The sequence below is a fragment of the Rhineura floridana genome, chromosome 1 (genome assembly GCF_030035675.1).
Source record: "Rhineura floridana isolate rRhiFlo1 chromosome 1, rRhiFlo1.hap2, whole genome shotgun sequence".
Classification (NCBI taxonomy): Eukaryota; Metazoa; Chordata; class Lepidosauria; order Squamata; family Rhineuridae; genus Rhineura; species Rhineura floridana.
The window spans coordinates 129,618,799-129,642,197 of NC_084480.1; the positions used below are offsets into that span (position 1 = coordinate 129,618,799).

Genomic DNA, 23,399 nt, shown 5'->3' on the forward strand with positions numbered 1-23,399 from the left:
AGCATTTTCATGAAATACAATACCAAAAGACTACTGGGGGAAATGAATCTTCCGTTGTCCCAGCAAGGACTGAATGGTGTTCAATTGGGATGGTTTTGAGAAAAATTCTGCCTGACATACTCACCAAGCACAATGACCACAGTCTTCAGAAGACTCATCATGGTGTCCCGATTCCTACGTGGTCCAGAACTGTGCCTAGACATTCTCATAGTCCTCTGGCGCACATACCCAAAGATATGAGCATACAAGACCACCATGACTACAAAGGTGACCAGATTGAAAATAGCCCAGAAGACCAAGTAAGAGTCACTATAGAGTGGTGCCATGTTGGAACAGTGATCGAGATCACAGATGCAATTCCAGCCCACACTTGGTATAGCACCCATGACAATAGCCATAGTCCAGATGACAACAATTACCACCACCACTCGCCGATTACTCATCCGGGTATGTAGCTGCATGCGGAATACTGTGATGTGCCTCTCAATGGCAATAGCCAGCAAGTTGGCAACAGAGGCTGTCAGGCTAGTGTCAATAAGACCCTGACGAAGGAGCCAGGTACTTACAGTCAATCTTCTAGTATTGGGTCCTGTGTTAAACATTAGGTAAAAATATGCCAACCCTGCAAAGAAGTCAGCAGCAGCTAAGTTAGCCATTAGGTAATAAATAGGAAAGTGAAAACGCCTGTTGACGTAGATGGCCACCATAACTAAGAGGTTGGCTAGCATGATGAAGACACACACTGTAATCCCGAGGCCCATCACAAGCTTGCTCACAGTGTTCCATTCAGTGGCTAGATATTTCCCACTTCTGTTATAAAAGAAGGCAATGGTTTCATTGTAGTAGCACTGTGGTTCACTCATGGCTGTGGACTGAAAAGAAGAAAACAAAGCAAAATTAGAAGTTAGGATGTGGAAGTACTGAAGTGTCAGAAAAAGAAAAATGACTAAAAGAGGTAAGCAAAAGCAACAACAAAACCAAAAACAATGAAGGGAGTGGGGAGTCTTAGACCTCCCGCATTATAATTACATCCTAGGAAAGCATTAAAACTATGACTATTAAAAAAATACATGTAGCCCTTCTACAATGGACACACTGGTGGAGCTGCACCTGTCCAATTTAACAGGAAACATAGCATATGTCCAATTTGTAGTCATTGGTATCAATTTCAGAATTACCAAATATTAAACAAATATGATTATTGAACAGGGATACTGGTGAAACTGTCTTGGGTCATGTCTGGATACAATGCTTCACTTCAGAAAAAGAAAACAAACTAAAAAACATTATCGAGACCCAAATTAAAATCTGAGCCAGAGAAGAATTCTCAGCTTCACTCCTACCCCCCACACTAGCACATCCAATTCCCAATCCACCCTCTACCATCCATTTTAAAGACAACTTACTAGGCTGGTAAAAGTAGGAGAAGTAGTAGTGCAAGGAAAGGGGGAAGGAGGGAGGTCTGCACTGACTACCAAAAGTTCCGGTGGTTCTTGAAAGAGGCTATAGGGGATGTAGTTCTTTGCATGGCAGTAGCCATGCTTCCAGGAAGACTATTGCCCTGTTCAGGACACTTAGAGGGACAGGTCTCTCTCATTCTCTCTCTCTCTCCATGTACTGCTGTTCCCACTGTCACTGACTATGGGCTCATCTACATGGTGGTTTAGTGTATTTTTGATGCTATTCACATCTCCTTTTAATTTGCATGGCTTACATGACCTATCTCTAGTTCACGTTACTGGCAAACAGAAGCTATCATGCAGTTTTCTCTCTGTAAATCCGTACTAACCCAATCTGCTGACAATACAAAAAGTTTAGAACTGCTCTGTCTTCCCCATTTCACAGTTTGCTGCAGCCCTCCCTCCCTTCCTAAGTAAACTTTCTTCACTCCTTGTAACTAGCGATGGGAATTGCCATTGGATTTTATCATTCTTTCTCATATTCTCTAACTTTGCAGAGAGAATTTTGAAGTAACATCTCTCTGTGCCTGGTTTCCCATTTCCCCCCCCCCCCAAAAAAAATATAAAGTAGATTTTAAGAAAAGGGCCACCTGAAAATATCATTATTAATATCGGTATTTTGAGAAAATATAAATATTGATACCGAATTTTGAGAAAATATAAATATTGATATTGAATTTTGAGAAAATATAAATATTGATATCAAAATTTTATTTAAAATATCGATAGTATACTGATTTGTTTTTCCAGTGGGGAAAAATTAACTCAGAAAAAGCAAGGGGCAGCAGAGAAAGGGAGGGCAGATGACCCCACTTCTTTTCAACTGCCAAACTTCAGGAAGCGGTAGGAGCAGGTGGGAGTAGAAATTACTGCACAGGTCAAAAATATTTGCCCATGCCCAGTAACTGAGCAACCAGAGGGAGTAAAGATGTAAATTAGAGGGCAGGGCCACAAGGAAACAGCAACACTAATACTCCTACTTATGTGAATGGAAAACAACGGGTTTGAAGCTACCATTGAGCACCAAGTGTGGACCTTGCAAATCTATTATGACAGTAAAAGCAGTGTATTTGCTATGAAGAAATGCTCCCGTGTAGATAAGCCTCTAGTCAGTTATCCTTAAATGAAACGGTGAGGTGGGAGGGAGTACGGTGTGTGTGAGAAGCTGGATTGGCTTGGGACAGAGTTGATGTATTTCTGGAAATAGCTCAGTTAATTTCCAAGCTTAATAGTTACTGTAAACTGCCCAGAGAGGTTCGGCTATGGGGCGGTATATAAATAAATAAATATTGTTCTGGAAATAGCTCAGTTAATTTCCAAGCTAATCTGACATGAGGAAGAGGGACCTTGCCCGTCTCTAATAGTAACTGTGTAGTACTGATAACAAAAGGTACCTTTACAGGTAAAAAAATTTCTTTTACAGTTAAAAGTCTTTTAAGCTGAAGTAATTTTCAACCTTGCTGCCTAACCAGTAGACAAATAGATTTTATGTATCACAAGGCACAAAGAGAAAATTCAGTTAGTGGGTTTCACACTAATACTGCATTTGCTATCTCTTGCTGAAACACTTGACTACCTTATGGCATGCCTGCATTATAAACTTAAGTAAGTTTTATTCCAGTTTATTTGTGGTAGCTTCCCCCATACAATTCTGAGGAGTGCCTTTTGATGTAATTGTTACGTGTGAGCGACTGCTGGTCTCTAGTCCCCTTATAACAGGGATAAACTACTAAACCAGTTTTAGTCCATAATGTAGTTATGTCCTGTAATGCTCAGGTATGTGCCATATGTATGCCATATGTAATCATTTACAGATGGCAATGTATAATAGATATCTCCTAATAAGCAGGATTAAAGTTATGAATGCTGATGGATTTCACTTCCTAGTGAAAAGACTACGTGGAACTAACAAGTCTGAAAACTATGCAGTGGAAAGTGAAATATTAGTCAAAATCAGCATTGATGGTAGGAATATCCACATAATTTTGCAACTTCTGTTGTTCCATCAGCTACAATTTCTTTTTTTTCAGTCAGTAGTTGAAAAGTCAACAGGAATGTTCAGTCCATCGTTGCTCATCCGTAACAGACAAAGGAAATTGTTTGAAAATCTTAAGCTAAGAATATCACTGCCTACTGCCTATTCTTTTTTTCCCCTCACAAAATTAATTATAATCAACAAGTTTTATCCTGGGGCATGCTCTGAACTGATATGATCCTAATCACGAAATGCAATTCAGAGGGTTTGCTATCCTGTCATGCTATCTATTTATAGCTTATAGAATACAAAGAAAACTATTACTTGGTGGCTAGAAATGTATATTCCCAAACAGTGGTATGCTGTATTACAGTAAAATAACAGAGCTGGAAGGGGCCTATAAGGCCATCGAGTCCAACCCCCTGCTCAGTGCAGGAATCCAACATAAAGCATACCTGATAGGTGGCTGTGCCTCTTGAATGCCTCCAGTGTTGGACAGCCCACCACTTCCCTAGGTAATTGGTTCCATTGTCGTATTTGAGGCTATTATTCCATGTCCTGCAGTGCACTCTGGGATGATCAAGAAGAGATCTTGGCCCTCCTCTGTTTAATAACCTTTCAAGTATATGAAAAGTGCTATCATATCTCCCCTCAGTATTCTCTTCTCAAGGCTAAACATGGTCATTTCTTTCAGTCTCTCTTCATAGGGTTTTGTTTCCAGTCCCCTGATCATCCTTGTTGCCCTCCTCTGCCAGTCTGTCTGCATCCTTCTTAAAGTGCGGAGACCAGAACTGGACTCAATACTCAAGATGAGGCCTAACCAGTGCTGAATAGAGGGGAACTAATACTTCACACGATTTGGAAACTATACTTCTGGTATTGCAGCCTAAAATAGCATTTGCCTTTTTTGCAGCCACATTGCACTGTTGGCTCATATTCAGCTTGTGATCAACGACAATTCCAAGATCCTTCTTGCATGTAGTACTGCTGAGACAAGAATCCCCCATCTTATAACTGTGTATTTGTTTTCTTTTACCTAGGTATGGAACTTTGCACTCATCCCTGTTAAATTTCATTCTGTTGTTTTCATCTCAGTGCTCCAGCCTATCAAGATCACTTTGAATTTTGTTTCTGTCTTCCAGGGTATTAGCTATCCCTCCCAATTTTGTATCATCTGCAAATTTGGTATGAATTCCCTACACCTCCTCATCCAAGTAATTAATAAAAATGTTGAAGAGTACTGGACCCAGGACTGAGCCCTATGGTACGCCGCTCATTACCTGTCCCGTTTGAGAAGGAACCACTGATAAGCACCCTTTGAGTACGTTTCTGTAATCAACTGTGGATCCATTGACAGTTGTTCCATCCAGCCAATGTTTAGCTCGTTCGCTAATCAGAATATCATGGGGCACTTTGTCAAAACCTTTTCTGAAGTCGAGATATATTATGTCCACAGCATTCCCATAGTTTACTAGGGAGGTTACTCAATCAAAAAATGAGATTAGTCTGGCAGGATTTGTTCTAGACCAATCCATGTTGGCTTTTAGTAATCACTGCATTGGTTTCAAGGTGCTTACAGATTGACCTATTTTATAATCTGCTCCAGAATTTTCCCAGGGATTGATGTCAGGCTGACTGGTCTGTAGTTCCCAGTAAACCTTATGCTGCACAGTTTGTGGGTTAGGCAATACAAACATTTCATTTTTAAAAAATTCATAGTAACTTTCTCACACTGTACTTTAATGTGTTTTGTCCATCTTTTGTTTTTTTTTTACAATAATTTTTATTCAAATTTTCATAAAACATACAAAACAAAATCATAAAACATTCAAAGACAAAAAACAAAACAAAACAAAAATGATTAAACAAAAAAATAAAATGTTGACTTCCCATTTGTCGCAGATCAAATCAGTTGTAGGTCTACAATATATAACAATCCTGTCTCTTAAATGATATTATAAAATCACTTTCCTCCAGTAGTTATCTTAATTAATCATCAAATCTCATAAACATTACTTTATTCTTTCCACAAAAAGTCAAAGAGAGGTTTCAATTCTTTAAGAAATATATCTATCAATTTTTCTCCAAATAAACATGTTGATTAATCCATCTCAATAATAATAATTTTATTGTCATAACCATAGTCCAAATAAATATATCGATTAATCCGTCTCATCAAAATCTGTTAGGTCCAATAATTTCAATAGCCATTATTCCATTATCCATATTAATTCCATCTTCCATCTTCAATAGTCCTGTTAAGTCCAGCAATTTCAGTGTCCAATCTTCCATTATCAGTATTCCATAATAATCTTGCTGTCATAGCCATAGTCATATAATAAGAGTCTGATGGGAATTTCCTCTATCCCAAATATTTTCTTGCCATCAATTCTGAATAAGTTGCTGAAATATTGTTGTAAAGTCATATCTCTGTTCTTCTTTTTTACAAAATGCACTGGCTCATCTCTTGAGAGTTTTTCCATTGTCACATGGCTGCAGTTAATTCCATAGATTTTCTCTATATCAAGCTCCATCACGTCATTCCAGTCCAGAAGATTATCCAAGCCATTGATAACTTTATCTCTAATATCTTCATTAATTTCTTCAGAGATAACGTTAAATTCCAAACAGTAGATTTTATTTCTAATATCCATAAACTCCAGATCTTTTTCCAATTCCACATTTGTTCCAATCTCCAGGGCTTGTATCTTCCCTTTATTTTTTCTTTTCTCATCTCTGATCTCATTCTCCTCTCTCACAGGATCCCCTATTTCTTTAAGCTCCTGCGTCATTTTGCTCAGTTCAATTTTCAGCTCCTTATTGCCCTGTCGCAGGGTTTGTTTCGTTATCTCAATCTCATCCATTATTTTCTGAAACATAATTACTTCCAGATTCTCAGCCACTTTCTTGATTGCCATTTTTAAAACCACGAAAACAAAACAAAACAAAAATAAAGAAGAACCACTTCTTATTTCAGCAACAATTGGGTTAATATTCCAGGCTTTTTTTTTTTTTTCCAGAATGGTTTTTTAAATAATAGCTGTTTTAATTATTAGGGGTTTTTTTAATAATTTTTATTCAAATTTTTTAAAAGACAAACAGAACAAAGTAAAAAAACATAACAATACAACAACAACAAAAAAAAAATAGTTGACTTCCGATTTGTCGCAGATCAGCTATAAGTATATAATATACATCAAACCTGTCCCTTAATGTATACATACAGAATCACTTTTCTCCATAGGCTGTCTTAGTTAATCGTCAAATCCCAATATCATCATTTTATTTTGATCTTTCAACAAAAAGTCTAAGAGAGGCTTCCATTCCTTAAGAAATGTATCTGTCGATTTTTCTCTAAGTAGACATGTCAATTTATCCATTTCTACTAAGTCCATTAATTTTAATAGCCATTCTTCCGTTGTTGGTGTTGATTCCATTTTCCACTTTTGTGCATATAATAATCTTGCTGCCGTAATCATATTATAATATTATTCTTCCATATTTCTTTTCTATTTGTTTATCCATAAAACCCAATAAAAAAAAATTCTGGTTTTGACTGAATATTTATCTTTAGAATTTTTTGCATCTTCCTACCTATCTGTGCCCAAAATGATTTTGCCTTTTTACACAGCCACCACATATGATAAAATGATCCTTCTTGTTGTTTACATTTTCAACAAACATTAGAAACATTACTATACATTTTTGACAACTTTTCTGGAGTCATGTACCAACGGTACATCATTTTATAGAAATTTTCTTTAAGATTATAGCATAGTGTAAATTTCAAGCCTTTTTTCCACATATTTTCCCATTGATCCATTTGTATGTTATAACCACATTTTTTTGCCCACTTAACCATACACTCTTTTACTTGTTCTTCTTCCATGTCCATTTTTAATAAAAATTTATACATTTTTGCAATTATGCATTCATCATTTGTACACAAACCTATTTCAAAATCAAATTTATTTATTTCAAACCCATACATTTTCTTGTCCATTTTATATCTTTCTAACAATTGTAAATAGGCAAACCATTGAAAACTATATCCTTCCTTTGTCAGTTGTTCTCTCTCTTTCATTATATATTCTCCATGTACATTTTCTAATAGTTCTTGATAAGTTAACCATTTCTCTTTTCCAGCCATTTCTCTTCTGTAAAACGCTTCTTGACTTGAGACACATAATGGTATTTTCGAATAAAACCTTGGTTTATATCTATTCCATATTTTCAACAGAGGACGTCTTATAAAATGATTGTTAAAGTCTACATTTACTTTTACTTTGTCATACCATAGATATCCATGCCATCCCCACTTCAAATTATGGCCCTCCAAATCCAATAGTCTTTTATTCCTCAATAAGATCCATTCCTTTATCCAGACTAGACAGCAGGCAGCAAAATAAAGTCTCAGATTTGGTAATCCCAGTCCTCCTCTTTCTTTGGCATCTTGTAGTAGTTTAAATTTAACTCTTGGTTTTTTTCCTTGCCATACAAATCTAGAGATATCTTTTTGCCATTGTTTAAAAGGTAAATCAGAGGATATTACAGGTATTGTTTGAAACAAAAACATCATTCTCGGTAATACATTCATTTTTATCACAGATATTCTACCCATTAATGACAATTGTAGTTTATCCCATCTTAGCAAATCTTTCTTAATCTCTGTCCATAATTTTTCATAATTATTATGAAACAACTTTGAATTTTTATTTGTCATAATGATACCTAAATATTTCAACTTTTTCTCTATTGTAAAATCTGTCTTGTCCATTAACTCTTTCTGTTCCCTTAAAGTTAAATTTTTCACCAACATCTTTGTTTTTTGATTGTTGATCTTAAATCCTGCTAACGGTCCAAATTCTTTTAATTTGTCCATCAATACATTAATTCCTTCCAAAGGGTTTTCTAGTACAATTATCAAATCATCAGCAAATGCTCTCAATTTATATTCTTCTTTTTTTATCTTTAATCCCGAAATCCTTTTATCTTGCCTTATATCTCTAAGCAGCACTTCTAAGACCAGAATAAATAAAAGGGGAGATAATGGACATCCCTGTCTTGTACCCTTTTGTATTTCACATGAATCCGTTAAATCTCCGTTAACAATTATCTGAGCCTTCTGAGATGTATAAATCGATCTAATCCATTTTATAAAATTGTCTCCAAAATCCATTTGCTCCAAAACCTGAAACATAAATTTCCAATTCAAATTATCAAATGCTTTTTCAGCATCTAAAAAAATCAAAGCTGCTTGTTTATCATTTCGTTGTTCTAAATATTCCAACACATTCAAGACATTCCTGAAGTTGTCACGTAATTGTCTTTTAGGTAAAAACCCTGATTGATCTTCCTGGATAAATTGTTGCAATATTATTTTCAATCTTTCTGCCAAGATCATTGTAAAAATTTTATAGTCATTATTCAATAGAGATATTGGCCGATAATTTTTTGTTTTAGTTAAATCTTGCTCCTCTTTAGGTATTAATGTTATATTAGCATTTTTCCAACTATCCGGTATCTTTCCCTCTTGCAGAATAAAATTCATTGTAGACTGTAAAGGTAGCAAGAGTTCTTCCTCCAAACATTTATAATACATTGCAGATAACCCATCTGGTCCTGGCGCCTTTCCTAATTTAATTTTGTTTATAGCTTCAGATATCTCTCTTGACGTAATAGGGCCATTAATAGCTTGTCTCTGAAAGTCTGTAATTTTAGGCAAATTCTGTTTAGATATATACTCTTCTATTTTTTCAGATGGAATTTCCTGACACTTGTACAATGTTGAATAATACTGATGAAAAATCTTTGATTTTTACATTATCTGTCAGCGTCTCATCTCCTTCTTGTATCTTTAAAATAATATTTTTTTGACGTTCTTTTCTTAATTTATATGCTAACCATTTCCCTGGTTTATCCGCAAATTCAAAAGTCCTTTGTTTAGCAAAATTTAGTTTCCTTTCAATTTCTCTAACTGTCAGCATTGATACTTGCTTCTGTAACATTTTAATTTGATTTACAATAGAAACTTTAGTTGGATTCTTTTTCAATTCTTCCTCTTTTTGTTTTATTTCTTCCAAAATTAATTGCATTTTCTGTTGTTTCTTTTTTTTTAATTCAGAGTTACATTTAATAAAATATCCCCTCATAAATGCCTTACTTGTATCCCAAACGATATTTTCATTTGTTCCTTTATGTAAATTATGTTCAAAAAACTCTTTTAATTTCTTCTTACATTCTTGTACTACTTTGTCATTCTGTAATAAAGATTCATTTAGTCTCCATCTAAATCCAAGATTTTTTTTTTTAAAGTTAATATCACAGGATTGTGGTCCGAAAAAGTTTTTGGTAATATATCCATTTTAAAAATATCCTTCGCTAGAATTTTAGACATCCAAATCATATCAATCCTCGAGAATGTTTTGTGTCTTTCTGAAAAATAAGTAAATTCCTTTGCGTTATCATTTATATATCTCCAGGTATCCACCAATTCTAAATGTTCCATCAGTTCAAAGCAAATCTTCGGTAATTTACCCTGTGTCTCTTTAATATTTTTTTCAGAAAGTCTATCAATTTTTGGTGAGATTACCCCATTCCAATCACCCATGACGCACCAATGATCATATGAAAACTCTGACAATTTTTCCATAAGTCCTGTGTAAAACCTTGTTTTATCTTCACTGGGGGCATAAATACCCACTATCAAAATGTTTGTACCCTGTAAAGTAATTTCAACCCCCACAAATCTACCACTATCATCCAGTAATACCAATTTAGGAAGCAATTGTGGGTTAATGTAAAGAACAACTCCATTTTTTTTTTTTGGTCCAGCCGAAATAAATTCTTCACCCAAATTTTTACAAATCAAATATTTGGAATCTTTCTTCTTAATGAGTTTCTTGTAAACAAATTATATCCAATTTTAATTTTTTCAAATAATGAAACACTTTCTTTCTCTACTGCGCCGTGTTGGCTCCATTTATATTCCAAGTTAGATATTTGTAATCCATCTTTAAGCGTGTATTTTAAAATGTGCCTGATGCTCCTTTTAATCCATCATCTTCCTTCCCCTCCTCTGCATGTTCTTGTTGACTTTGTTTCCCAGGAATTATATCCATATCTTTGAGTTTATCTTCTTCCATGTCTTTTGAAGCTTTTCTCAAGAAGTCCCTTGCTTTTTGAACAGTATTCAATCTATATTTCTGTTGTCTGAATGTAAAGATCACTCCTTCTGGAACATCCCATCTAAATTGAATTTTGCATTGCTTAAGTTTTTCTGTAAAGAAAGCATATTCTTTTCTCTTACGTAAAAGTCTAATTGGAATTTCTTTCATCACCAGTATTTCCTTACCATCAATTTTAAAGGTATTTTTAAAATGTTGCTGTAATACCATATCTCTGGTCGTCTTCTTTATAAAATGAACAAGCACATCTCTTGGAATTTTTTTCATTGTTGCATATCTGGAATTAATTCTATAAACTTTGTCTATTTCAAATTTCATCCGATCTTCATTCAAATCCAGAAATTTTACTAAAGCATTAACAATTTTATCTCTGATGTCTTCACCTGTTTCCTCAGGGATTGCACGGAATCTCAAACAATGTTCTTTATTTCTCATTTCAGTCACAGCCATATAGTCCAAGCTTTTTTCTAATTCCAGATTTAATATATCTGTTCTATTCTCCAAGATTTGTACCTTTTCTTTAGTATTTTTTGCATCCTCCTTTATTTGCCCAATTGTCCCTTTAATCTCATCCACTTGTGTTTTAATATAGTCTTTTATATCTATCAATTCAGTTTTCATTTCCTGTTTTATATCATTAATCCCTTCCATTATTTTTTGAAACATATCTGGGGGTATAGCCCCTTCCTGTGGGTCAATTGAACCTCTTCGCTCCTGGGCCTTAGTTGCTTTTTTAGTTGTCATTCTCGAAAGAAGCCTTTAATTTCTGATATTAACCACTGTTCCAAAACCTAGAGGCAATCTATTTCTTTTTTTTTTCCTCCACCAACAAAAGAGTTAATATTCCAGGCCTGTTATTATAGTCCGGCCAGCACAGCACAGTTCTTATCTACGTCCAGGAATGCAAAACAATTCTGGTTCACAACACCAAGCAATTAGTAACATATACGAACAGCAGATTCGTCCAAAAAGAAATAGTCCAAGGAGAAAAATAGTCCAAAATATATTTCCATCAAATAATAATTACCTCTCATCCGTTTTTAAACTTTAAAACTCCAAATTCAGGCCAGCGTTTTGTCGTAAAAAAATATATATATAAGTTGTTTACATTTTCTTTCTTCCTTAATTATATTTAAAAGAAAAAAAGTATGACTCACCCAGATTTCTCAGTTGCTGATTCGTAAACAAATCCCTTTTATTGTAGTAATTTAAGCCAAATGATAAGATTTAGACAGAAGTAGGCTTGCTGGTTAAGGACGTTTTTTTAAGAAGAAAAAAAAAACGCTTCGCTTTTTTCCAGTGCAGCTTGCTGGAAGTCCTGACTCCATCTTCAGCCGATCGGCATGCCTTCTTATCTCAGGGATTTCCTGATCAATTCCAGCAGCCGACAGCTCAACGAAGTCCTGTGGAAAATCTGATCGGTTCTCCAATACCTTGGAGAACATTTAAGCCAGTCAAAGTTTCCTCTTGGCTGGCTTTTAAACTGAAAAAAGCTTCCTCTGAGGCAGAGATCTCTCAGAGACGGTCACCAGCTGAGCACTCCTGTTAATATTCCAGGCTTGATGACATCACAGTATAAACAGAGCAGCCTGCCTTATCTCTCTATGTTCAAGAACACAAAACAAATTTAGTTCCCAGCATCAAAACAGTTAGTGGCGTCGTGAAGAAGCAGATTCGTCAAAATAAAATAGACCAAAAAGAGAATAGTCCCAGACAATATAATGTTCCTCGGAATAGAAATCCCTCTTCTGTTTATATCTTTAGAATGCACTTCCAGGACAGCTTTTTGCAATAGAAACAGAGATAAGCTGTTAATTTCGTGAATAACAGAGAAGAGTTATAGCTCACCCAGAAGTTCTTTAAAGCTGATTCATTTGACAAATCTCTTTTTGCTGCAACAATTTAAACCAAGTAAAAAAAAAAATAGAAAGAAGGGTGCTTACCTGTTAGTCCGTTGACTTCCGGGAAGGGTGACTTCGCTTGTGCCTGCTTTTGAGACGGGCTCCCGCCTCAAAAGAAGCTTATTCAGATATAAATCAGTCAGAACATTTTTTTTTTGACTGATGAAATTTCTCCCGGGCAGGGAGAAACGTAGAGATCAACCTCAAAAGCCTGTTTTTGTTGGGAGGACTGGATTTCATTAATTTATGAGAAAAGGTCCAGCCAGCAATGCCGGACGGACTTCCGAACAAGCTCTATCTGTTTAATGCGATACGTTTATCTTTTCTTCAAAGAGAAAACGGACTAACAGGCAAGCACCCTTCTTTGTTTTGTCCATCTTTTGCATGGACAGCTTATTTCCATTACTCTCTAATAGGCAAAAGACCTTGCAGACATGGCCTCCTCTCTGAGATATTCTACTGGCCTACTCATTTGTAGAAATGCAAAGACATTTGGGTTGGTCTTTCACAGTCCAATCCACTTCCTCTGTAGCTTGGAAGAATTTGGTAACATGTGCCTTTGAGCATATGGTGAGTGGGAGGAGGGAGGGGATAGAGGGGAGGAGGGCAGATTGGGTGGCTGGGTCGGCAACAGGCAGAGAGAAAGCCCTTTTTCTTTCCTTTCTTTTCCAAAAGGAAAACATTGTTAACAGCATCATTATTTGGGGGGGCTTACCCTACCTTTTTATTCTACACCAGACACATGTAGTCTCCCTCCCAAAAGCATACCCAGGCTAACCCTGCTCAGCAGATGGACTACATTGGCTCCAAGCCAAATAGCTGTTAGTCAGATTTTTAGAACATGACAATTGGTTCCTTGCGTGCATATTATCATAGACTCCAATTTTAATTTTTCTTACATTAATTTAAAATCAGCCATGCATTTTTTTAAAACTATTAAACTCTGAAAGATAAAGCCCAGAGTATGGGGCAAGGTCAGTGATATGATTATAGGTACTCTATTTACATGTCTGATTTTTAATGAATCTCAAAAAATTATGACATTTCAGAAAAAGTCCACCAGGCTTCTGGAATTTTTTACTCCTGTTTTCAACTTTCACCTGTGGACTCTCTCTCTTTTTGTGTGTGTATCATCATGAAAACTTAGAGGGTTGTTAAGCCAGTGTTTCTGAGTTCAGGACTACACATTTTTTATTATTTTGTTTTGAAATGTGGTCAGAGGAAGCAGCAGAATGGCATGGGCGATATTTTCAATTTAACAGTGGAATGCGAAAAATCCACGCTGGCTATAGTATAATCAAACTGTGGTTCACTTCATGCATTCCATTCACTCAATAACCTTGTGCATATCTATATTTAAAAAGACATTTAAAAAGAACAGCGTTCCACTTTCAGTCATTTCACTATTCCTATGTCACCTTTTTAGTTTTGCAGCAACGAAGTTTTCTAAAGGGCTCTGGGGAGATTTCTGGCTGACAGGGCTGGCGCTCCTGTTGAAACCCTAGCTGAACTGTGAAATACAGAAATGACCTGGGTGGTTGACATGATTGCTCCTGAGCGCCCTCTCCTGTGTAGAGCTCGTACGGCTCCATGGTATACCCCAGAGCTGAGAGCGATGAAACAATATAGGAGACGGCTTGAGTGCAGATGGAGGCGAACTCCTAGTGGATGCAATTATACACTGGTAAGTGCCTATAGTAAGCTGTATTTAGGGGCAGTGAGGGCAGCAAAAAAACAATATTTTGCTGCCACTATCAAATCATCAATCTGCCGCCCAGTGGAGCTCTTCAGAATTGTCCGGGGGCTATTACACTCTGGCCCCAGGGACATGGTAGAACCATCTGACGCCTGCTGTAATGAATTTGCTAGGCACTTCCAGGATAAAATATTTAGCATCCGCCAGGACTTAGACTCCAAAGTTTTAGCAGGTGAATCAAGTGAGGTATCCAGAGCACAGCCTTGTCCCGACTTCTTGGATGAATTTCAGTTAGTGCAGCTTGAGGACGTTGACAAGGTGCTTGGACAGGTTCATGCAACCACTTCTGTGGTGGATCCTTGCCCTTCTTGGCTAATAAAAGCTAGCAGGGATGGAACAGCCAGCTGGACCAGGGAAGTGATTAATGCCTCTCTGCGAGAGGGGGTGATCCCTGGCTGCCTGAAAGAGGCAGTAGTGAGACCGCTCCTAAAGAGGCCCTCCCTGGACCCAGAAAATTTTAATAACTATAGGCCAGTAGCAAATGTTCCATTCCTGGGCAAGGTCCTGGAACAAGTGGTTGCAGGCCAGCTCCAGACACTCTTGGATGAGACCAATTATCTGGATCCATTTCAATCAGGTTTCAGGCCTGGTTTTGGCACAGAAACAGCCTTAGTCGCCCTCTGTATGACCTTTGTCGGGAGAGAGACAGGGGGAGTGTGACTCTGCTGATTCTCCTTGATCTCTCAGTGGCTTTTGATACCATCGACCATGGTATCCTTCTGGGGAGACTGCCTGAGTTGGGAGTGGGAGGGACTGCATTGCAGTGGTTCCGCTCCTTGGCAGGTCGCCTCCAGAAGGTGGTGCTTGGGGAACATTACTCGGCACCCTGGACTCTCCAGTATGGGGTTCCGCAGGGGTCAGTTCTGTCCCCCATGCTGTTCAACATCGACATGAAACCGTTGGGTGCGGTCATACGGAGCTTTGGAGTGCGTTGCCATCAGTATGCTGATGACACGCAGCTCCATTTCTCCTTTTCATCTTCTTCAGGTGAGGCTGTCAATGTGCTGAACTGGTGCCTGGCTGCAACAATGGACTCAGTGGTGGCCCCCAAATTATGGAATGATGTGGCTGACGAGGTGCGCCTGGCGCCAACACTGTTATCTTTTCGGTGCCAGGTCAAGACTTTCCTCTTCTCCCAGGCATTTTAGCATGTGTTTTTAAATTGTTTTTATATTGTTTTGAATTTTAAAATTGTGTTTTAAATTGTTCTTAAAATATGTTTTTAAATTGTGTATTTGTTTTAATGTTTTTGATTGCTGTAAACCGCCCAGAGAGCTTCGGCTATGGGGCTGTATACAAGTGCAATCAATCAATCAATCAATCAATCAATCACTTCCCTGGTCCAGCCGGCTGTTCCATCCCTGCTAGCTTTTATTAGCCAAGAAGGGCAAGGATCCAGCACAGAAGCGGTTGCACGAAATCGGGACAAGGCTGTGCTCTGGATACTCCAGGTGATTCACCTGCTATAACACTGGAGTCTAAGTCCTGGCGGATGCCTCTCTCCAAGGGGGGTGGTCCCTGGCTGCCTGAAAGAAGCAGTAGTGAGACCACTCCTGAAGAGACCCTCCCTGGACCCAGAAAATCTTAATAACTATAGGCCAGTAGCAAATGTTCCATTCCTGGGCAAGGTCCTGGAACGAGTGGTGGCAGGCCAGCTCCAGACACTCTTGGTTGAGACCGATTATCTGGATCCATTTCAGTCGAGTTTCAGGCCTGGTTCTGGCATGGAAATGGCCTTGGTCACCCTGTATGATGACCTTTGTCGGGAGAGAGACGGGGAGTGTGACTCTGTTGATTCTCCTTGATCTCTCAGCAGCTTTCGATACCATCGACCATGGTATCCTTCTAGGAAGTCTGGCTGAGTTGGGAGTGGGAGGGACTGCATGGCGGTGGTTCTGCTCCTACTTGGCGGGTCAGCTCCAGAAGGTGGTGCTTGGGGAGCACTGCTCGGCACCCTGGACTCTCCAGTATGGGGTTCTGCAGGGGTCAGTTCTGTCCCCCATGCTGTTCAACATCTACATGAAACCGTTGGGTGTGGTCATCCGGAGCTTTGGAATGTGTTGCCATCAGTATGCTGATGACATGCAGCTCTATTTCTCCTTTTCATCTTCTTCAGGTGAGGCTGTCAACGTGCTGAACCGGTGCCTGGCTGCAACAATGGACTGGATGAGGGCTAATAAACTGAGGCTCAATCCAGACAAGACTGAGATGCTGCTAGTGGGTGGTTCTTCTGACCGGATGGTGGATGTCCAACCTGTCCTGGATGGGGTTGCACTCCCCCTGAAGGAGCAGGTTCGTAGCTTGGGGGTTCTCCTAGAATCATCTCTGTCACTTGAGGCTCAGGTAGCCTCAGTGGTACGGAGTGCCTTCTACCAACTTTGGTTGGTGGCCCAAGAAAGTCCCTATCTGGACAGGGATAACCTGGCTTCAGTTGTCCATGCTCTGGTAACCTCTAAATTAGATTACCGCAATGCACTCTATGTGGGGCTGCCTTTGAAGATGGTTTGGAAACTGCAGCTTGTGCAAAATGCAGTGGCCAGATTGGTAACAGACGGTCCGAACATATAAAACCGAATCTGGCCCACTTGCACTGGGTGCCTTTATGTTTCCGAGCTCGTTTCAAGGTGCTGGTTTTGACCTATAAAGCCTTACACGGCTTGGGACCACAATACCTGATGGAATGCCTCTCCCGATATGAACCCACCCGTACAATACGCTCAACATCCAAAGCCCTCCTCCGGGTGCCTACTCAGAGGGAATCTGGGAGTCTGGCAATAAGGGAGAGGGCCTTCTCAGTGGTGGCCCCCATATTATGGAATGATGTGGTTGACGAGGTGTGCCTGGCGCCAACACTATCTTTTTGGCGCCAGGTCAAGACTTTCTTCTTCTCCCAGGCATTTTAGCGTGTCTTTTAAAATTGCTTTTTTAAAAATGTGTTTTTAAATTTGTATATTTGTTTTTAATGTTTTTAATTGTTGTAAACCATCCAGAGAGCTTCGGCTATGGGGCGGTATACAAATGCAATAGATAAATAGGATTTGCGTTTTAATATGCTGGGAGCACCATCCTTGGCATATATACACACAGTTATATACTCCATATGTAGGCTTACTTTAAATGGTGGAAAGTCAGATTACGCAAACAAATAAATGTATAAGAATTTAAAGCTGTGATACAAGAATACTGGATTATAGTTTCCTGTGTCCTACTCTTCTAATAAGCTTTAAAAATTTGCTGCCGTTCCTGCATTTTTGTTCAGAGCAAACAGTAGGCTAGGCTGGATTTCAGCAGAAATCTATTTTGAAAACCTTGAAAACTCTGATGTGAGATAGGAACTTTTTTGCCTTTGTGAACAGGATGTTTTATTTTTTAAAAACTACTAAATATAGACTCTTCAAGAAAATACAAGATACGCAAATTGTATTTTGCTTTCAGCAAAGAAGGGCATACCAGATAAGATTCCATTATCTTTCAGTTGTTGAGCCAGTCAGCTACTACACCAAGCTGATCAGGAATTGGAAGCAAACAATTGTTCCAATTACAGTATTATGTAAAATATGGTCAAAGGTTGAATTCTAGGCAAAAGGTATTTTAAGACACCCATCTTCCTGATGTTATGTTTACTTATTTATATAAAAAAGCAAACCAACTATTAGCATTTGAAGAAAGTTCTGGTTCAGCATCACAGTGTTTGCAGCTCCTTGCAAGCATTTTCATTTCTGAATGTAGAACAATATTGTTCATATCTCCAAGGACCAAAGGAAAAGTACAAGAAAATCCCACTATCTTTTTTCTCCAATTTGTATTTAAATTGAAAACCTGAGTATATAACATGCACCAACTGTCAAAGATATATTGTATTTTATCTTGTTTGTTCACCGCCCTGAGAGCTATTCTGCTAAGGGCGGTACATAAATTGAAATAATAAATAAATAAATAAATAAAGTCATCTGAACTGGACAGTTACGTATGTCAGAGAAGATTCTGAAAAGTGTGTGTTACCAAAAAAAGGATTTTCAGAAACTGGGAGGCTATGGAAACAATTGCATGTCAAGAAGGTCAGAGACCTGCCTCTTTGGAAGCTATGATTACAAACTGTTAGAGACCTGCTGGAAGCTATGATTATAAACCTCCACAGACTGCCAGTAAAAAACGAAAGAGGGTGTTGACTTTTGTTACTATTTATTCATTGTGAAATTACTACAATGGAATAACAAAATGAAAAATAGCTTTCAAAAAGACAGAAAAAATAGAGTATACAACAGGAAGTCATATTGTTTTTAACTCTCAAGTGGATTTTTCTTGAGAAAGAGTTAATGAATAACCCAAATTCCAAGTGTCACATTCCTTGAGGGCTATTTTCAGCCTTTTATCACTGTAGTTTATATAAATTACATAGCACACTCTTCCAGTGGGGTTGACATTGTGTTAAATTGAATCCAATGCTGAAGACAAAAATAGCAGTGGCCAACATAGATATAACCCACACCACATGCACACATAAGAATTATGTGATCAGCAGAATCCCTACTGTGCTCACTTGGGTTCCTTTACCTCTTGCCCTTCCTCCTACCTCATGCCACACTTTCTTTTCTGCTGTGGTGTCAGAAACCCAGGTACACACACACATACATAAAAGTGGGACCTCTCTATCATGCTGCCTCACACCAGAAAAAAAATGTAGTGTATATTCTGGCTTTATATAATCAGTCACTATAAAACATATTAGCTTTATTACCAGACCTCTCAAGTCATCTATACTTGTCTTTTCTATTATTTGGTAATTCTTTCAGCAGGCAACAAAAGAGAAACTCCTATATTCCAGCAAAGGTTAACTACAAACATGAATAAGCAGCATGCTGGTGCACATTGTTCATCCCCCACTCCTGCTGTGCCAGTGGGAGAACAAACCAGAGACTGGCTTCCAGCTACATGAAAAACAAGCATTCATGGTTTGTTTCCCTCAAACAGTCCATAGACAGTAAGCTAAGAACAAGCCTTGGTTGGCTTGCTGATTGTGGCTTATTTCTCTGAGATGCTAGGCTGGTCTCTCTTGCTTGTTTTATCCTGGTGTGGCAGCAGCAGGAACGGGAAGAGTAACATGCATGTTTATTTTAAACTATGGTTTGCAGTTTACTTTAAACCATTTGGCCACTTACATGGTTTCTCTTGTTCAGCCCTAGTGTTTTATTATATAGTGTGAATCATTTTTTTCAGTGATTTTTACAGACACATACTCCTTGCTTCATTCAGGATTAAGTCTCAGACAATAATGGACAACAACCAGTGAAACTCATGAAATAGGAGAAACTGTAAGCAAATTAATAAGACCCCACTAAGTTAAGTAGGACATTTTCCTTTGGACAGGAAACAGAAGGTTTTAAAGGGAATTATCGTATCACTGGATTTTGCTTCAGAAAAATAAGCCAGGAATTATATTGGACTTTTGCAAACGCAGATTACTTTCACCTAAGGTTTACCTTGCTTTGATGAACCTTCCCAGGAAAAAATACATAAACAGAATTCTGAGGCCTTAAAAACAATGGGCTTTCTATTAGTGACCCATTGAGGCAGGTAAAGCAAGGAGGCCACAAAAACCAATTCCATTAAAGCCTTAGCACATAATGCGCATATTGAATACTAACTATTCCACATGCTGTCATGAAGGAAAAAATACCTGGTACTCTATAAATTCTTGCTTTTAGAGGCTTCCCTGCGTGTTCCAATTTGTTTGGTTTTCAAGCATTTTCATTCTTATCCTAAAGCTGCTACAATTCACCTTCAGATAACTTAGAGGCTAATCATCGGGGGATGAGAAGAACAAATGTAATATGCAATTACACTGCTGACAGGCATATTCTAAAACTGACATATACCAGAAGTGAAATAATGCCGTCAGAGTGCTACTTCTCACAACAATAGCCTGGAACTGTCCACACATTACTGTTGCTCCACGTAGAAGGGTCATCATGTGAGTACAGACTCACTCTGTGGATTACTGTGCATTAAGGATTTAATCCATCTATGTTCTACTCAGAGTACATGGATTTAATCCATCTATGTTCTACTCAGAGTACATGGATTTAATCCATCTATGTTCTACTCAGAGTACATGGATTTAATCCATCTATGTTCTACTCAGAGTACATGGATTTAATCCGTCTATGTGCTCCTCAGAGTACATGGATTTAATCCGTCTACGTTCTACTCAGAGTACACCCACAGAAATCGATGAACCCATGGTAACCATGTCCATTAATTCCAATGGATGACAAATATTGGATACAATCCTATGTCACTTATTTCAGTCCTACTGGCAGCTGCCACCAGGAATGTTTAGTAGTGACATGTAGAGAAGCCAGGCACTGGGGAAGAGGATGGAGGGCATACTGAAAGGCTCTCCAGGGGAGCAGCCACTATGAGGAGGTAGTTTTAAACAGCCTCCATGTGGTAGCTATGTAGTGAGAAGCAGAAACAGGCAAATCTGAAGGGACGAGGAGGAAAAAAATCAAGCCATTGTCTACCTTGTAAGTCATAGGAATAAGACTATTTCAATTAGTCACTACATTTTATTTCCTATTTTGATCATCCTTATTATAACAAATACATGAAAAACATGAAGTTATTTGGCCAACAGAATTCAACAGTCAAACATCTTTGTCAGTTTTCAGTTTATCAACTGTACATTTTATAGTAACAGTTTACTAACATAATGACTATATATTTGACTTCAAAATCACCAGAGGAAAGCTGCTCTCCTTTTGGAATGGATATAGTGCAAAACAAAAAACATTTCATAAACTTCTCTCTTTGTTGGCTTCCCCTTTAAAAGCCACATGACCAGACCAAGCACATTAATGTGCTTCTGTAAATTTCTTATGGTTAAAAACTATTTTACCCCGTGTACAGCAAAACTGGGTATGGTTCATATAATAGTTCTATCTGCACTACATTTGCAAAATATTAGCTGAAGAAAGGTAATAGCTTTTTCAAAACATTATTAACTCTGACATACTTCTGAAACCATACCAGTGGCAGTAGCTAGAGAAAGCTTAAAATACTGTCACAGCTTGGGGACCTTTTAGGCTGACCAGCTGTGCAGTCTGGCCATTTAGCATGGCGCATGATCCTCTTACCAGCAGAGCTTACCAATGCTAGCTTGACAGTTATGCAGACACATAAATTTAACAGCAGAGCATAGTAAAATCTTATAATTGCTTCCGCTTACCTCAATTAGCTGTGGTTGTGTCATCACAGAAAAGGGTATCTCAGCTGAGGGGTCTGCCATGGTTACACCGCAGGGTTAGTGGTGTCGTATCAGATGTTTGGGTAAAGTCTTGAGATTCTGGGTCAATTCTCGGTCATGCTGACACTTGGGCCTAGAAGAGAGGAACATACTTTAGATCCTTAGAAAAATCAAAAGCACTTACTATAAATGGACTAAAGGGTAGACTTTTCAGTTTCTAGTAAATATTATTTAACTTAGCCCATCTGTTGGATAATCATTTACCAAAAAACAAAGCAAAATGAAAGACAATTTTTAAACACAAAACATGAAAAGTTGGCATTAAAAAACCAAGTGCTACTTCCAACAGCAATTTTCATCTTACATAGCCATACATTCTTTCACACAAAGAAAAAAAATATGTCACAAGCTAGATTTCAGAAATTTTTAAGCGGTTCAAGAATCTAATTATACAAATCTACAACTACACAGCATCTTAAGACCCCAATTTTATGAATCTGCAACTACACAGCATCTTGTAGAATTCAGTAGTGGGGGTAACCAGCACCAGTGTTAGGATACAAGTTATTGTTCCATATTAGTGCTGCACCTACTGTGCCTCATTGTTCCTCAGTGCCTACGTGGGGCAGTTATATTCATGCAAATCTTTAGAAACTTCCATGCAGGTAAAGTCTGTCTTTTAGTTTTTAGCCAACTGGAAAATCCTGGGTCTTTTAAAATGGTTTTGCTTATTTTAGCTGCAGAAGTGCTGTGCTCTGTATGCTCTATCACACCTAAAGAATCCTGTTAGGTTTTGTTTGTCCAACATTTTCCATTTTCATGCTGTAAAAACTATGGCCATGTAAAAAAGATGATCCACCAAACAATGGACTGGAGGATTGGGAAAGAAAAGCGGAAACAATTTTGCACACATTCTCTTTCTCTTCTCCTGAGCTCAGAGAGGAGATGAGAAGGGGAGAGATCATTAGCAGCAAACCATAATTTGCTTTTGTCTCTGAATTCAGCAAATAATGGAAGTGTTCAATGGAAAAGGAAGGGGCACATTTGAGCTTATTCCCAATGCTCCAAACCATTGTTTGGAAGATCTTCTGACTGCAGCCTGTATCTATATATTTCACGCAGCTTCTCCCCTCACCGCCCAGAATACAGGGTTTTAGGCCAATCAATTCCTTTTCAGTTAAGATTGTTTGAATTAGAGAGTTCAACAGATCACTGACATTAAAGAAATAAAAGTAAACTTATCTAAGCCTATTACAATCTAGCTAAACATCACTTCAGTAAAGATTGCTAACAGGTTTTATGTAACGCCTGCAAAATGTGCTGAAAGCAATCCATGGAACTTAATACCATGACAGCTGATGAATTCCACAATGTTAAACAGAAGGCACCTCTTGCAATGAACTTATGCAGGGTATCCCCAGCCCTCAATGTAACTGTTCCTGTTCAGGACGCCAGACAGCCTTAAACAGAGGCCTTGTAGTACTATTTGGGACTTGTAGCGGGTACCTTTTACTTGTGTAATCTGCTGACTTTTAGTCCCTTTAGATATAGATGCTCAGATTTAGTTCCTAGCTAAGAAGAGTCCTTTCTTTCAATATCTTTCTTCTACAGCTAGCATTGCTCGTGATGTTGTGACAGCATTACTTTTCTGAGTCAGATTTAAAAACTCTCACACACACCCAATCTCAAGCATTGCACACTGTGGTGAAAACTACTCCTTCATCCCTCCCTCATAAACACAGCTGTTATAAAATTTATTTAGTGTCCTACACACTTCCCCAATATTCCATGGTGGGGTATCTTTTTCAGCCTGAGGGCCACATTCCCTCATGGACAAACCTCTGGAGGCCACATTCCAGTGATGGGCAGAGTAA

The 23,399-nt window shown here is 38.2% G+C and overlaps 1 protein-coding gene across 3 annotated transcripts in view; it reads right to left on the reverse strand.

Moving 5' to 3' along the window:
- Positions 1–23,399, reverse strand: part of LPAR1 (lysophosphatidic acid receptor 1) — a 99,845-nt gene that overhangs the window by 45,592 nt on the left and 30,854 nt on the right. For all 3 annotated transcript variants that reach the window (XM_061631912.1, XM_061631922.1, XM_061631932.1), the window contains exons 2-3: positions 21,508–21,658; positions 125–872 (exon numbers count right to left, since the gene is read on the reverse strand). In XM_061631912.1, coding sequence (XP_061487896.1) covers positions 125–872; positions 21,508–21,567 — 808 coding nt within the window. In that variant the 5' untranslated portion in view covers positions 21,568–21,658. The remainder of the gene's footprint in view (positions 1–124; positions 873–21,507; positions 21,659–23,399) is intronic.